The sequence below is a fragment of the Ambystoma mexicanum genome, chromosome 1q (genome assembly GCF_040938575.1).
Source record: "Ambystoma mexicanum isolate Mex_15411 chromosome 1q, UKY_AmexF1_1, whole genome shotgun sequence".
Classification (NCBI taxonomy): domain Eukaryota; kingdom Metazoa; phylum Chordata; class Amphibia; order Caudata; family Ambystomatidae; genus Ambystoma; species Ambystoma mexicanum.
Genome location: NC_090922.1, coordinates 1,505,343,115 through 1,505,358,244, shown reverse-complemented (window position 1 = coordinate 1,505,358,244; position 15,130 = coordinate 1,505,343,115). Strand labels below are relative to the sequence as shown.

The window sequence follows — 15,130 nt, the reverse complement described above, 5'->3', positions numbered from 1 at the left end:
CTGTACACAGTACTGCTGGTAAGGAAGGCATTATTCTCAGCCTGTACAGAGTACAGCCCAGTACAGATTACTACCGGTAAGGAAGACACTATTCTCAGCCTGTAGACACTATTCTCAGCCTGTGCAGAATACCGCCGGTAAGGAAGGCATTATTCTCAGCCTGTACAGAAGGTACTATTCTCAGCCTGTACACAGTACTGCTGGTAAGGAAGGCATTATTCTCAGCCTGTACAGAGTACAGCCCAGTACAGATTACCACCGGTAAGGAAGACCCTATTCTCAGCCTGTACATAGTACTGCCGGTAAGGAAGGCACTATCCTCAGCCTGTACAGAGTACTGCCGCTACGGAAGGCAGTATCCTCAGCCTGTAGAGTACTGCCGGTAAGGAAGGCACTATCAGCCTGTACAGAGTACTGCCGGTGCGGAAAGCACTATCCTCAGCCTGTAGAGAGTACCGCTAGGTTGGGTAACTAAAATCTGTTGTCTGTCTCCGGCACCAATATCCCCCCCTTGGGGGTGCAGGTGTGCTGTCTTATGCTATGTTATTTCAGGGTCCTGTGGAGACACCCCATTTAGACTAGGGGGGTGAGCCTGCTGCACAAGACTCGTGCTAGGGGATTTGGAAAGAGGTATCTTAGTGGACTGACTCCCCCTTAAGGGACAAGGACGCCCAGTGTTTCTCAAGATCTCACCCACATCCCGTGTTCCTTGCCCATATGGGAGCTGACGAGGTTGTCAAAGTGATGAACCCTGTTTTTTTGTCTAAATGTTAATTCTGACCCCAACTTTAACTTTGCAATCCTGTAATCAACAGAACATGGTCTCGCACTTCAGAGACCCATATAAAGACAGACCAATACACCCCCACATGGCAGGGGGAGGGGTGAGGAGAGAGAGAGAGAGGAGAGAGAGGAGAGAGGGGAGAGAGAGATCAATCAGCTGGGTTGGAAACATGCAGAGCGGAGGTGGCTGGAACTGTGCGGAACCAGCGCTGTCTGGAGGTGGGAGCACAGAATCTATCTACCTGGGGACGAGCAGCCCGCAGAACGTCGCCTAGCCCAGGAACACTGACTGCATCCAGAGCTATGCCAACTGAAGAAGAGTCACCAGCTAGCTACCATGGAGGCCCGGGCCACCCTCGAGCGAGTGCCGCTGAGCATCAGTTACGCGGCTTAGACACGAGAAAGGGAGGTGGGCGGTCGAGCTATAACAATGAGGCGCACATATAGATGAGATGGAGAGTAAACCTGAGGAAAAACAGGAAAGGTATCAACAAAAGGACTAGAGGAACCAGAAAGGTCTACAAGAACCGGGCCAATACACCGATGAGAAGGCGGACCACGAGGTCAGAGAGAAAGGTGAACTTGGTAAAAATAGTGACTAAAATCCTGAGGGGAGGTGTAGCTGCTCTGGAAAGGAGGCTGTCAAGATATATACCAAGCATTTATAAAGGAATGGGAAGAGTAACCTTCTTTCTACTCTAAGGTTAAGGCGCTTTGAAAGGAATACCAGTGCATAGTAAAAGACTTGAGGAGTGAATAGTGTTTTCTGGAACTGTCCTAAAACCGAGTGACTATGGTACACGAGACTGTTGGCAGAGGCCAAGCACAGAGAACTGTGGAGGGCATTGCATTACCAGGAATATTTCTTTTGAAGAACTGTTGAATGAGGAGGAGCTCAGCTACAAGATCCTAAGCCTAGCAGGCATTTCATTTGGTGCTTAGAATTAGATTACGGACCAAAAGACAGTGCTTTTTATGTGACCGAGACTTCCTGACGAGCACCGTGGGTGCTTTCAGTTATAGACCGGGAACCACACTATTAGGGCAGATAAGGAAGGTTATTATTTAAGCTAATAAATCTTTGTTTGAAACATGTCGGCTGGGCTGACTGCTGTTTCTGGCATGCCACAGACCATAGAGACAGGTTAGGGATCCTAGCGCCGGACCCCATAACAGTGACTTACTCTCCCTCTAGCTGGCCGGGGGCTGGTGTTCTTGCCCCTCTGAAAGTAAGGCATAGCTCTGTGTCCTAGGGTCTGTGAAAGAGAGGGATCGCCCGAGGGCCACTAAAGGGGATGGATCATTCTAGGGCCACTAAAGGGGAGGGATCATTCTAGGGCCACTAAAGGGGAGGGATCATTCTAGGGCCACTAAAGGGGAGGGATCATTCTAGGGCCACTAATCCCACACCCTCTCAGGGCTATGTGGTTCATAAGGGTGGGCCGGTGATTATGCACTGCATGAGGGTTTTCAGACCACCGCATTATTTCCAAGGGTGTGTGGGGTGCATTTAAAGGCCCCAAACAGAAGTACCTTTAACATGAATAGCAAGATTTTAAACATTGAAAACAAAAACGGCCGGCACATGTGTGTGAAAATAAAAATGTCTTTAAAAAGCAAAAGTGGAAAAAATATCACTGCTCAGAGAAAAATGTCGGGGAACAAAAACATGTGTGGGTTGACAAAAGCCATGTATATTATGTTTCACCTACAAAACTCCAGTGACATTTGAAGAGCCACTTTGTCTTCATGGAAAATGTCAGCCCGAGACCCAGTTTCTGGCTGTGGAGAAAACTTCACAAAGCAAAGCTCCCTTTTCCAGCCTGGATGTCACATCTCCCATGTAATGACCACCCACAATAAAAATGTCCTGCTGAAAGGCGTCGAAATTCAGTGTTCTCCAGACCTGCTGGCTCTGAAAGCAGGGACGTCAATGGAAGTTGCCCTTGGCTGGAGCACGACTAATATGTGTGAAAATGGGGGCACCCACTTCAAAAATCAAGCTTTGAGCACCGAGGAGACTGATAAAGGCACAGGCTGACCCAGTAAAAACAAATGGCCGGAAGTAGAATTTGCCATTTGTGCAACAGGAAGATTCACAATTAAGTTAAAAGGACTATTATCATTTAGGCCTTTTTCTCAGCAACCATGATGCGGATTGATTTAATTTTTTTACCATTGTTTATGTAATTCCTAGACGATATGCATCTACCTGTGACTCTGGGGACTGTAATGGCCAGTTAAACTAGGTTTCTGGCTGATCTGAACATGTTCCAAATGTGAGAGTTGGTGAGCGGGTGGAAAATGAAATTAGGGATATCCTCAATAACTTACATATTCATTACTGTTGTGCTTTTTATGGAAATGGCAGAAAGGTGCCACGTGGCCGTGCTACATAGTACGGATTTGGTGGTCGTCTTATCTAATTCTGCATGCTTAGCTAAATCAGAAAATATGTTTAGTATGGCAGTTGCCAGTAGATTTATGAAGTAGTGATACATAACTATTTTTTGCCAAAAAGTTGAAGGGAGAACAAAGGATGATGACAAATAGGAATAGACATATGTTGCTCCAGACCCCTAAACCAATCCTGGCTTGGAGGCTGGGTTTGGGCGGAGAGAGAAGGGTAACTGTCCAATCCTAGTGGCAGGGATTATTGCAGGGTAGTTCCCCAAGATTGTAAAATTGGTGGTGTCATTGCTGCTATATAAGGGGGACTGCACTAGGACAGGGGGAGACAGAAAAAGGAGAACGACAGGAGGGCAGAGAGAAGAGACAGACCGTCAGAAAGGCTTCTGAAACTTACCATCTGACAGCTGTAAGGAGACACCAGAGAAGATTGCTGAGAATGCATCTGAGTGGAGCTGTCTATTTCTAGGAAGGCCTCAAAGCTGACTGGGTCCTATGGTGAAGAGTGGGAGGCCATCTTTGAGAGTGGAGTGACCAGACTCCTGCCCTATCTTTCCATGGTGTCCTGAGATGCAGCTGGTGTTCCTGAAACTTAAACAGAGGCTTTCTATGTAAGTAGAACTGAGCCCTGGGAAACCAAAAGGTGGGGGGAGTCTGCTTGCCTTGAATCCTTTCCCTTTATAGTGAACGCAGGGGAAGGGGCAAAACTGTGTAGAGACTTAGCCTATGCAACCAAACATATTAATTTAATTAATTCCCCTTTTGGCAGAACACTACAGGTGAATTTTGTTAAAATTAGAAATGAACAAAGCTCACTTCCCAGTGTGCACTGAAAACGATAGCCTATAATTTAATTGGGTAATCCTTGTTGTCCATCTGACCCCGACTTCTTTAAGGAAGAGGGGTGTCTTTGTTCTTAAATCGGTCCAACCTTTTTATCCAGCTTCCCCAATACAGGCCTTTCATTAAGGGAGGTCTGAAATCCAAAATTCCCCAAATCATTCCAATTTTTCTGTCTGGCTCCCCAGCCTAGCCAAAAGAAAAGGGGGGGTCTGAAAAACAAAGCGATAAATCACCCTGTGTTTATTTTAAACCAAAAGTGTGGGCGAAAGTATAATTGCCATATGTATTTTTACCAATCTTGAAATCCTACTGCTTGCCTTTCAAGTCTGCAGAAAAATCAAAAACGCACAACAGTACATAAATGCCTTTGTTATTGATCAGTGTTATTATATCTTGAAGTGAAATTTACAGAAAGTGAATAATTGCGATTGTCTTTTTAACTCACTATTGTGATTTATTTATGCTGAGAGAAGTTGATTGTGTTGTGTCACAGATAAAGTTTTTATTTTTACATTTTCGTGCTAATTCCTAATACTTTATATTTAAATAAATACCAATATATTTCCCGTACACCGGCCGGGTTCTTGGCTCATTGTTAGCTCAGGGGAGAAGGATTCAAGGGGCATGAGATAGGGCTAAAAAAATGAATCTGTTAAAGAGTTTGTTGAATAACCACTTGAGTGGGGAGGGAAGGGACACCCCCTGTTGAGGGTGGCTGCTCAATAAACCGTTACAGGTGGGCATGCAGCTGTACAGTGGTACGGAAATTCCAGACCCTCGCAGAGCTATGTGGTTCATAAGGGTGGGCTGGCGATAATGCACTACCTGAGGATTTTCAGACCACTGAATTGTTTCAAGGGTTGCCAGGTGGCTGTGAAATTGATGAGTATTCCCAGAGCCTGAATACTGAGGAAAGTTTCAGATTCAGCAATTTTGTTCTAGTGCCAAGAGGCCATCTTGCTAGTATCTGCGGGCGCCCCTTTTCATCTGCTCCTCTGTCCCAGTGCGAGCAGGAGCAGATAATGCCATACATTTGCCTATCCTTGTTTGCCATTTCCTGCGTTCGCATAGCTGGATGTGCTTGCCTGCTACAGGTGTATATTTTGCGTAATCTACAGCCCCTCCTCTGCCTTATTGGGTCTAACAAGCCATAAGAAAAGCTGGGGCATTCATTGGTCATTATTCATTGTCCGTGGGTATCTCGAGAGTTGGCGTGCCTAGTTCCCTCATTTAATCTTCTCTATTGCTCTCTGTTGCGACCTGTTACCTCTGGGTTTTGTGCGCCATACCAAATAAACAAACAAACAAACTATATCGGTGAGGACTTTGGCATGAACCCCATACACTGGCACAGGCCATCAATAACGGGGTCGGGGGGGCTCTTTAGGGACAAGACCTGAGGACAGTCATACAATCTTCAAACAAATGTCCCTACCAATATAATACATTCAATGAAAGCAATGGATTGTAGTTTATATTAAAAAAACCTAATCGACTATTTAGCAGGACAATTAACACAAGCAAATTCATACATTGCAAATGTTATTCTTCAATTCTAAAACATGTGCAAATATGTAATGTATGCACACACTGACATAAAGTGCAAAGCGGCGCAATATCTATACAGTGAGTGCTCAGTGCATCCTTTCATATACTGGTTGCTCATAACTCTGTTTGATCCACAACATCATTTTGGCACAAATTGGGTTGATGTTTTTACAAAATGTTTCGGCACTATCTAATTATGCCTACCTTCCTCGGGACCTTGGCGAATGAAATTAGATAGGGCCCGTCCACCCTGTGCACCCAAATGCCTGAGACCAGCAGACATGTGGTCTCTGCAGGGGGCCCCTTCCAGGGAACAGACCCCTCGAAGTCACAGGAGCCTCTGTTGGGAGGGACTTAGCTGCTGCATCAGGGCAGCGGGTAATTCCTGGGGCTGTTGCAAGAGGTTGGAGACTGTCCTCTACATGGAATCATTTGGACGGGACTCCCCTGATCCAGCACCCGTCCACACTCCTCCTGTGCCGTCCATCCTGCGTGCACTTACCTCTGCAGATGTCTGTTATGGTTCCTCCACTTCATGCTGAACTTTATTCGCCCCCGGGACACTTACACAGTCTGAAAGTTTGCAAAGCTTGTGAAGGTGGTTTTCCATTTCCCCTTTATCTTGCTTTGGCGTCTTCATGGTTGTCCAACTCCAGGCCTCGAGGGCCAGAAACCTGACGGGTTTTCAGGATATCCCTCATTAATATTCATGAGGAAAATGTGCATGCCTTTAAAATCATTGCATGCATAAGTATCTCATGAAAATTAACGAGGGGTATCCTAAAAACCCGGCATGGATAGAGCCCTGAAGGCCCGCAGTGGGACAACCCTATTTATGTGCCCGCGATTGGGGGTCTCATTAACATCCAATCCATCATCCCATTTCCTGGGGTTTGGAAAATGTTCAGCAGTCCTAGATTAGGAACAGGCCCACAATTCCTTGAGACTTTAAGCATCTATGGTCTGGGAATTGGTCCAGATATCTTTTAGGTAACCCAGTTCGCATACATGCCAACTCGCCCCATTCCAGTCTGGAGATGCTAGTCCAGTTCCCGCCTGCTTTTAAAACACAGCCTCTACAGCTTTTCCCTTTCTTACTTAGGTGCCCATGAATCCTAACTGGCACTGCTTGGTTGGCCGTCCTAGTGGGCAGTGATTGAGTGGGTATCCCAGTCGTAGCGGTTGGGGCATACCCGATTTGGCACTCATTGGGCGTGCATGCTAGTTTAATGCTTGGGTGCACATCCTAGCTTGCACTCATTGCATTTACATCCTAATTGGCACTGGCTTGGGTGCGCACTTCCTAGTTGGCACTGGCTTGCTTGTCCACTTGGTTTGGCAATGTTAGGGTTGTCCACCCTGGTTGGCACTGGGTTGGGTGTGAGCCCTATTGTGCACGAGCTAAGGTGTGCTCCCTAATTACTGCTGTCTTGGGGTGCGTATCCTCATTGGCACTGGTTGCGTGTTAATCCTAGTCAGGACTGGTTGGGGCGTGAGTCCGAGTCAGCACTGGTTGGGGTGTGTATCCACGTTGGGACTGGTTGCATGTGTCCTAGTCAGCACTGGTTGGGGTGGGAGTCCTAGTCAGCACTGGTTTTGGTCTGTATACTCGTCAGCACTGGTTGCGTGTGTCCTAGTCGGGACTGGTTTGGGTGCACGTCTTAGTCAGCACTGGTTGGGGTCTGTATACTCATCAGCACTGGTTGCGTGTGTCCTAGTCAGCACTGGTTGGGGTCTGTATCCAAGTCGGCACTGGTTGCGTGTGTGTGTGTGTGTGTGTGCTAGTTGGCACTGGTTGGGTTTGCATACTTGTTGCCACTGAATAGGTGTGCGTGATCATCAGCAGCTGTTGTGTGTGTATCCTAGTCGGCAGTGGTTCAGTACATGCCATCGTTGGTAGAGTTTGGGTGTTGTACTCTTGTTGGCACTTGGATGGGTGTAGAGTTTGTATCCTCGTTAGCAGTGGCTAGGTGTTTCCTAGTACGCTTTGGTTGGATCTGCGTTTTAGTTGGCACTGGTTGGGTGCTTGAGTGGTGCTAGATAAAATGTAATGTAAGTGGTCTTTTATAGTGCCCTTGGCTCTGTAAGAAAAAACTGGGATGGGCATATTAGTGACACAGTGGGAAAGCCAGATGCGAGACCTGTGGTGCAGGGTGGAAGGTGGATATACCCGGTTCTTGAGTGCCAATCTGCTATCTATGGGTTAGTCAGTAATACTTGGGAGGATGTTCTCTATAGGAAAGATCCCAAGATCTGACAGACCGCATTTTGGATCTGGTTAGCCGCTAATGTGGGCGAGTGCGGCAGGGCTGAAGAGGAGAGTGAACATAGTCGTTAGTGTTGATGTGCTAACAGCTAGGCCTTTGGTGGTCGACTGTGGAGGGTATTGTGTGTGTAGTGTATGGTGGTAGGTGATCTTAGAGGGGAGACAGTTAGTAGGTATTACAAGGCAAAACAACCTGCAACTCTGCACACCCAATACTGGCCTCTTGCATACACAGGGTTTGACATTGAGGGGAGCTCGGAGCTATTTAGCTCCTGCTTGTAGCCTAGCCAACAGCTACCACAAGCTACCGTTGGCTCCCCAGGGCATTTGGGGCCTTACAAACATGCATGTTTGACTGTGAGGAATCCCTAGATGACGTCACTTATCCCCCAGGGGGAGCCCCTTCACGTGAGGCCAGGGAGGTGAGGATCTCATGGGGAGAGACACCCCTCTGGGGACAGGGGAAGACATCTAGGGAACACGCGATATGACCCTCTCAATCACCCCTCCAACCCTACACCTGTGGTACACCCCAGTATTCTACCCAACCACCCATGTAGCTGCGTAGGGCCAGTGACACCAAATCCACTGAGACGAAGAAGAGCACAGGAAGATTAAAGATCCCTCACTGTAAGAAGAGGCACAGAGGCATGGAGATGGCTCTATGGAACCAAGAGCCACACTGTAGTGTTCCACAAGGGAAAGGACCTTACTATGAAATAAAAACCAAAGGACTGTTTTCTGAGGCAAGCCATCCCTGTAGGAGCCGCAAGTGGGCGAGCCGTTCAGCGGTGAAGAGCGAAGAGGCTGGTGGCCATGACGCTGGCGAGAAGTTAGTGGCGTCCCTATCCGGTCCGCCGTGGACAGACCGAGTGGAAAGCTGGCGAAGCAGAGGTGCAGGCGTGTGAGGAAGCTGGACTGCGCAGTTGAGTGAAGATGCGCATCCTGTGAGGAACCACAGGCTGCGGAGTCGCAGCAGTATGCCGAAAAGCAAAGCAGACGAAGATAACACCCGAGACTGACCGGAGGATGCCGGTGAGAACCCAAAAGGTATCTGGGTTGCGAGGACGGTGGCTGGAGTCTAAAAGAGTAGAGGAAGACTCAGAAGAAGAGAGCAAGCAAGAACCCACAGAGCAGGGGCAAGAAGGGAACCCCAAGGTGGAGAAGTTAACACTGAGAAAGACTGGCCTGTGACCTACACTCACGAGACATACAAATCATCTTCTTCATTGCAGTACCTGGCAGGAGTGGGACCGGCACCCACAAAAGAACTTTCCAAATCATCTTCTTCATTGCAGTACCTGGCAGGAGTGGGACCGGCACCCACAAAAGAACTTTCCAAATCATCTTCTTCATTGCAGTACCTGGCAGGAGTGGGACCGGCACCCACAAAAGAACTTTCCAAATCATCTTCTTCATTGCAGTACCTGGCAGGAGTGGGACCGGCACCCACAAAAGAACTTTCCAAATCATCTTCTTCATGACAGTATTTGGCAGGAGTGGGACCGGCACCCACAAAAGAACTTTCCAAATCATCTTCTTCATGACAGTATTTGGCAGATTAGTGAACAGAGTCTGTCCAATGAACTAAGAGTGAGTCGAGAGAACTTTGTAAATCATCTTCTTCATGACAGTATTTGGCAGATTAGTGAACAGAGTCTGTCCAATGAACTAAGAGTGAGTCGAGAGAACTTTGTAAATCATCTTCTTCATGACAGTATTTGGCAGATTAGTGAACAGTCTGTCCAATGAACTAAGAGTGAGTCGAGAGAACTTTGTAAATCATCTTCTTCATGACAGTATTTGGCAGATTAGTGAACAGTCTGTCCAATGAACTAAGAGTGAGTCGAGAGAACTTTGTAAATCATCTTCTTCATGATGGTACTTGACAGGATAGTGTACCAGGTCTGTCAAACGAGCTGAATAGAGAATGCGGGTGTGGGAAGGACCATCTGAAAAGGCAGGAGAGAGTGACCCTCCCCATCATGGCTGTACGTGGCAAACCAGAAGATCGAGTGAGCTATACTGGGGAAACCCGGGTCAGGGATCATACTTGAACATGAACTGTTGGGAAGGAAGGAAAACAGTGAAACAAGGATCTTCAGGGGACGGGAGTCATTCCCCCTGGGTACCGCTGAGTGTGAAGTGATTGTGATATCAAGATACCACGGGAAGGGAGTCTTTCTCCTGGACCAAGAAATTGACGCAACCTTCTAGTTTAGTGACACAGGACAATGGACTCTTTAGTTTACAAGAACATTCTGACCGACCCATTGGTATTTTAGTTGAGGCAGGGAAACCCCTCATAGAAGTAGTGAAAGGTAGGTGTTCTCTTTATTTTCTTGGTGAATAAAAGCCTATAGCAACCACTATGCCACCTGCGTGCCAGTCTCCTCCTCCTGCGCCCTTACAATGAGATTAACTTTGAGTATTTGAGAAGGCTTATAAAGAAGAATTAGGGCACATCTAGTAAACGTCTAAACGCAGTGTTGCATACACAATATGACAAAAAGTTAGTGTGCGTCTCATGTGGGAGTGAAATTTGTGGTGCACCGAGTACTCGCTCCTGGTTCCCCAGCGGACTTGATTGCTGACCCCCAAGAGCTGGATTTAGCTCATGCTCGTTGAATCTTAATTTTGAACCCTGATACAGGTCCCGTTGCACTAGCTCACTCTGCCCCTGTCATTCCCAACCCGCCCCCCACCCCTCTTTATCAAACTTTGATACATTGTATCCCATGTGCAACAAAGCAAGCCTCTGCCAGCTGGCAGATGCGGGGGAAGGCGCCCTCTGTAAACGCCAGTCAATTACCATAAGCTCCAGCAATGGGAGGCAAGAACCTTTGGTTCAGAGAAAGGGCTACTTGACTTTTGACGCTGCGGTCACCCGCTTTGCTTTGTATGCTGTGATGCCTCAAAGCTCACGCTACCATCCTGGGGTGCTGTGCCCAGTGACATACTGGGAATTGTGCCCGTCAATGGCAGGGAAGTTGGTAAGCTACATTCGAGGGGATTGGGTCCTCCGACGTATTCCCTATCTATGACGGGTAATGTCCGCAGCTGTGCTGCGGACATTACCCGTCATAGATAGGGAATACGTCGTCGCATCGAAAGAACGTTACCAGGTAAGAAAGTAACTTGTTCTTTACCATCCCACCCCACCCTGCCAGCACTCCTGGAGGAAGTGTTTGTAGTTGGCAGTGGTTGTGGACGCCTCTTTGTAAGCAGTTGGCGAGTGTGCATGCCTGTTGCAGAACTACTCAATTCCATGTCATTCCTTCTCAGTTACTGAGTGTGGGTCAAATAAAAAGTGTCCAGTCTTTGTCTCCCACGTGTAAGAGTCATTAAATGATCATCGCTATTGGACAGAAGCCGAGTCCTTACCTGTATTGAACAGTGTTTTAGTGAGATTTTTTGTGTGTTTGTGGTGGACTTATTGTCTGTCATGGGAATTGTTGGTGCACTCCAGCAGTTCAGGCGTGCAGCTTTGAGGTTCCTGGAGCTCACAAATTGTGAGTTCCAGCTGCCTTTGGTCCAACCCAGTTTTCGAAGTGTACGAAAAGAAGTAGTGGAACTATCTTCCCTGCTGGTGTGTCTCAAGCTCCCCACAAACCCCATCACCACCCCCCCACCCCACGTGCATCCCACATCCCCAAATAAACACACCTGCTATTTAAGGAAATGTTCAGTGCAGTGCACTGTAGTGCAAGTTTGAACTTCTTCCTACACCTTTATAATAAAAGAAAACCATTCTGGAATGGTTTCTTTTTTCAAATAAAAGTATAGGAACAGTAAAACCTAAAAAAGTAAAAAAGAAAGTAGAGGAGCAAAGCTCCGAACAGCTCCCGCCCACTTGGACCACTGGACCATTGTCTCAGGAGGATAGCTCAGGGGCAACATGCTCGCCTTGGAAGCAAGACGACGCGGAGCAACACAAGTTCGATCCCCGGGTCTGCGCTTAGAAACCTCCGGATATTAAGCGCGTTATAAATAACCGATCGTATCATAACTGTAACCAGGTCCCTGTTGCCGTTTTGTGTCCCCGTCAATGGTTCCTTGAATTGGAGGCTTCTAGTCGCAGTTTAATGTCTTGACCATGGATGTTGCAGTTTGCAGAAATCCACATGGAAGAGTCGGGTCAAGTGGCACAAATCTTCCTCGGATGGTGTCGGGTCCCCCTTTCCAGATGTGCGCCAGGTTTGGGACATTTACAGGCGGGCGCTGAGTGGCTTCTGGGAGCTGTAGATGGTGCGATGGCCTTCTTCACACTTGACCTGACTGAGTTCCTATGGAGGTTGTGCAGCAGCGTGTGCAAGCGGAACAGAGGGGTTGATTCCCCCTCAGATGATGTGTTGGCCATGGGGCGTTTTAGGGAGCGGGTGAAGTTAGTGCTACGGGGCTGGTCTTCCGGCCTAGCTAGAGATGGTGTTGCCTTGAGTAGTCACCAGTGTGGAACGCTCCAGATCACTGAGTGTTGGGGCTACCTGTACTGTTAGTGGGGAGTGGGGGGGGGGGCGGGGGCGGCATCATCACTCTTGGATACATTCTCCCTGGAAATGCACAAGTACCACCAACCAGGCTGTTTCCACACGACCAGTCACATTGGGAACGAGCAGGGACTTGGGCAGCTCTGCACCTCAGAAGCAGAAGGCCGGTCGCCAGTGGTCATCTGTGCATTGCTGGTACCCGGGAGTTGATTGTGTACCCTTGTAGGCTTGTGCTTGATTGGTAAAGTGCTTGAATGTTCCTTCATTTGATGGTGGATGAGTGCTTGATGCTGTGTCCTTGTTGGACTGTGGCAGAAGGCTGGTTACCAGTGGTCATATGTGCATTGCTGGTGGCCTGGAGTTGGTTGTGTGCCCTTGTAGGCTGGTGCTTGATTGGTAAAGTGCTTGAATGTTCCTTCATTTGATGGTGGATGAGTGCTTGATGCTGTGTCCTGGTTGGACTGTGGCGGAATGCTGGTTGCCAGTGGTCATCTGTGCATTGCTGGTGGCCTGGAGTTGGTTGTGTGCCCTTGTAGGCTGGTGCTTGATTGGTAAAGTGCTTGAATTTTCCTTCATTTGATGGTGGATGAGTGCTTGATGCTGTGTCCTGGTTGGACTGTGGCAGAAGGCTGGTTGCCAGTGGTCATCTGTGCATTGCTGGTGGCCTGGAGTCGGTTGTGTGCCCTTGTAGGCTGGTGCTTGATTGGTAAAGTGCTTGAATTTTCCTTCATTTGATGGTGGGTGAGTGCTTGATGCTGTGTCCTTGTTGGACTGTGGCAGAAGGCTGGTTGCCAGTGGTCATCTGTGCATTGCTGGTGGCCGGGAGTTGGTTGTGTGCCCTTGTAGGCTGGTGATTGATTGGTAAAGTGCTTGAATTTTCCTTCATTTGATGGTGGGTGAGTGCTTGATGCTGTGTCCTTGTTGGACTGTGGCAGAAGGCTGGTTACCAGTGGTCATATGTGCATTACTGGTGGCCTGGAGTTGGTTGTGTTCTTGTGTAGGCTGGTGCTTGATTGGTCCTCGCAGTCAGGAGTTGTATTTGATGGACAGAGGTTTAATGTCCACGCTTCTCACACACGTGCCTCTGCTGATTCTGGTGCTTTTCGTCATGCTTTGCGTCCAGAAGTTACAGCAGGAGGCCTGAAATGCTCTGTTCCAGTATGATATGGTATTTTATGTATAGCGCTCCTATACACAGTGTTTCAAGGCGCGACTGTAACCGTCAGCTTTGTATCTTTCAGGTTCACCAAGCCGGCACCAATGTTCCTGGACGATTCCTTCCGGAAGTGGGCCCGGATACGGGATTTCGTCCCTCCATTTGGAATAAAAGGACAAGGTAGGCTGGCACTGATGGTCATGCGCGGCGCCGCAGTGGGACCACAGTGATCAAGATATCGTTTTTCACCTTTTTCAGTTATTTCAATTCGGGCCTGATTCACAGAACGTTTTCCTGTGGGATTGCACCATTATAGAATGCATCAGCGAATCAGACCCTTAGTCTCAGCTGTGTTACATACTTCATTTGTGATGGGAGGATAGCACAGGGGCAACGCGCTGCTCTTGGAGGCAAGACCACGCAGAGCAACAGAGGTTTGAATCCGCAACCGAGGTCGGGTATGCATAGAAGCGCTTTATAATTAAAAAACAGTAAAACAGTAAAATAAATAAAATAATTTAAAAAGCTGGTTTGTGATTGGTCCACAACTCACAGGGAGTTTCTCTGCATCGTTTGGATCAGATTCCAACACTTTAGCAGCCAGTTTCAGAGAGTGTCCCAAAACTATAGGGGGGTGGTGTCCATAGTTCCCCCGGGTTCATGGCCTGGTCTAGGCAAGGGCGACTTGCCCGTAGACTGCTTGATTCACCCCGGGGGGCCGTGCATGAACAATCGAGGCTGGGCTCTCAGGAGGGGAGTCGGGTGGAGGAGATGCGGGGCTCAAAGAGTTTATATCGCTTTTAAAGATGGCACAGAAAATATATTCAATGCACAGACACCCCTGCGCCCCACAGTCTTGGTTGCAGCAAGGGCGGGGCATATACTGGAAGGTGACTTGATGTCGACTTACAATGAACTGTAATGACGTCTGTCCTGTGTATGCACTTTTTAATAACTAGTTCATTTTACTGAGACACTTTCTGTTTTTTATCTGAATATTCTTTTTTTTTTAAATAATGAAACCCGAAATTGAAGCTGGTCTCCTAACTTTCAAAGCTGAGTCCCCCACGATGTTCCACGTTGATACAGGCTGCTTGTCTACAGAAAAGAAGCCCAACCCGCCTACTTTTGTCTCGCACAAACATCCATGGGTAAAAAAGCAAATGTCAGGACTCTTCCAGAGAAAAGAATGACGTCCTCACCAATGTAAACATACAGATTGACATGAGTTATTTTGATTTAAAAAGACTAAACCATTCTTGGAATAAAGTTTGAAAGAAAACAGTTCACTTAGTGTTTTCTGAAACCATGAACACGTGGTGCCATCAGACATTCTAGGCTTAACATCAGCCTTTGTTATTCATGGGCTGATTTCACTCTAAAATGTTGGACATTGCCCATGACACGCTTGCTTGTTAGCTTGGTCATAGAGACACACATGTTATGTGGAATTGACTAATTATGAAACTCCCTCTCCTTTCTCTGGGAAACCATGCCATGGATGACACAAGATTCACATCAAATCTCAGAGACTCTTCAAGAGTTTCTATTGAATGTTACATGGACCCTTGTGCCGTTGCTATCTCTCTTGCCTTGTATTAAACTCCTCCGTAACCCAGGTGTTCCCGACTCCCTCAA

The 15,130-nt window shown here is 47.7% G+C and overlaps 1 protein-coding gene across 4 annotated transcripts in view; it reads left to right on the top strand.

Annotated features, from left to right (window-relative positions):
* The window catches only part of ST3GAL3 (ST3 beta-galactoside alpha-2,3-sialyltransferase 3), a 1,489,309-nt gene that overhangs the window by 826,669 nt on the left and 647,510 nt on the right, over window positions 1-15,130 (top strand). For all 4 annotated transcript variants that reach the window (XM_069642409.1, XM_069642406.1, XM_069642407.1 and 1 more), the window contains one exon: window positions 13,578-13,672. In XM_069642409.1, coding sequence (XP_069498510.1) covers window positions 13,578-13,672 — 95 coding nt within the window. The remainder of the gene's footprint in view (window positions 1-13,577; window positions 13,673-15,130) is intronic.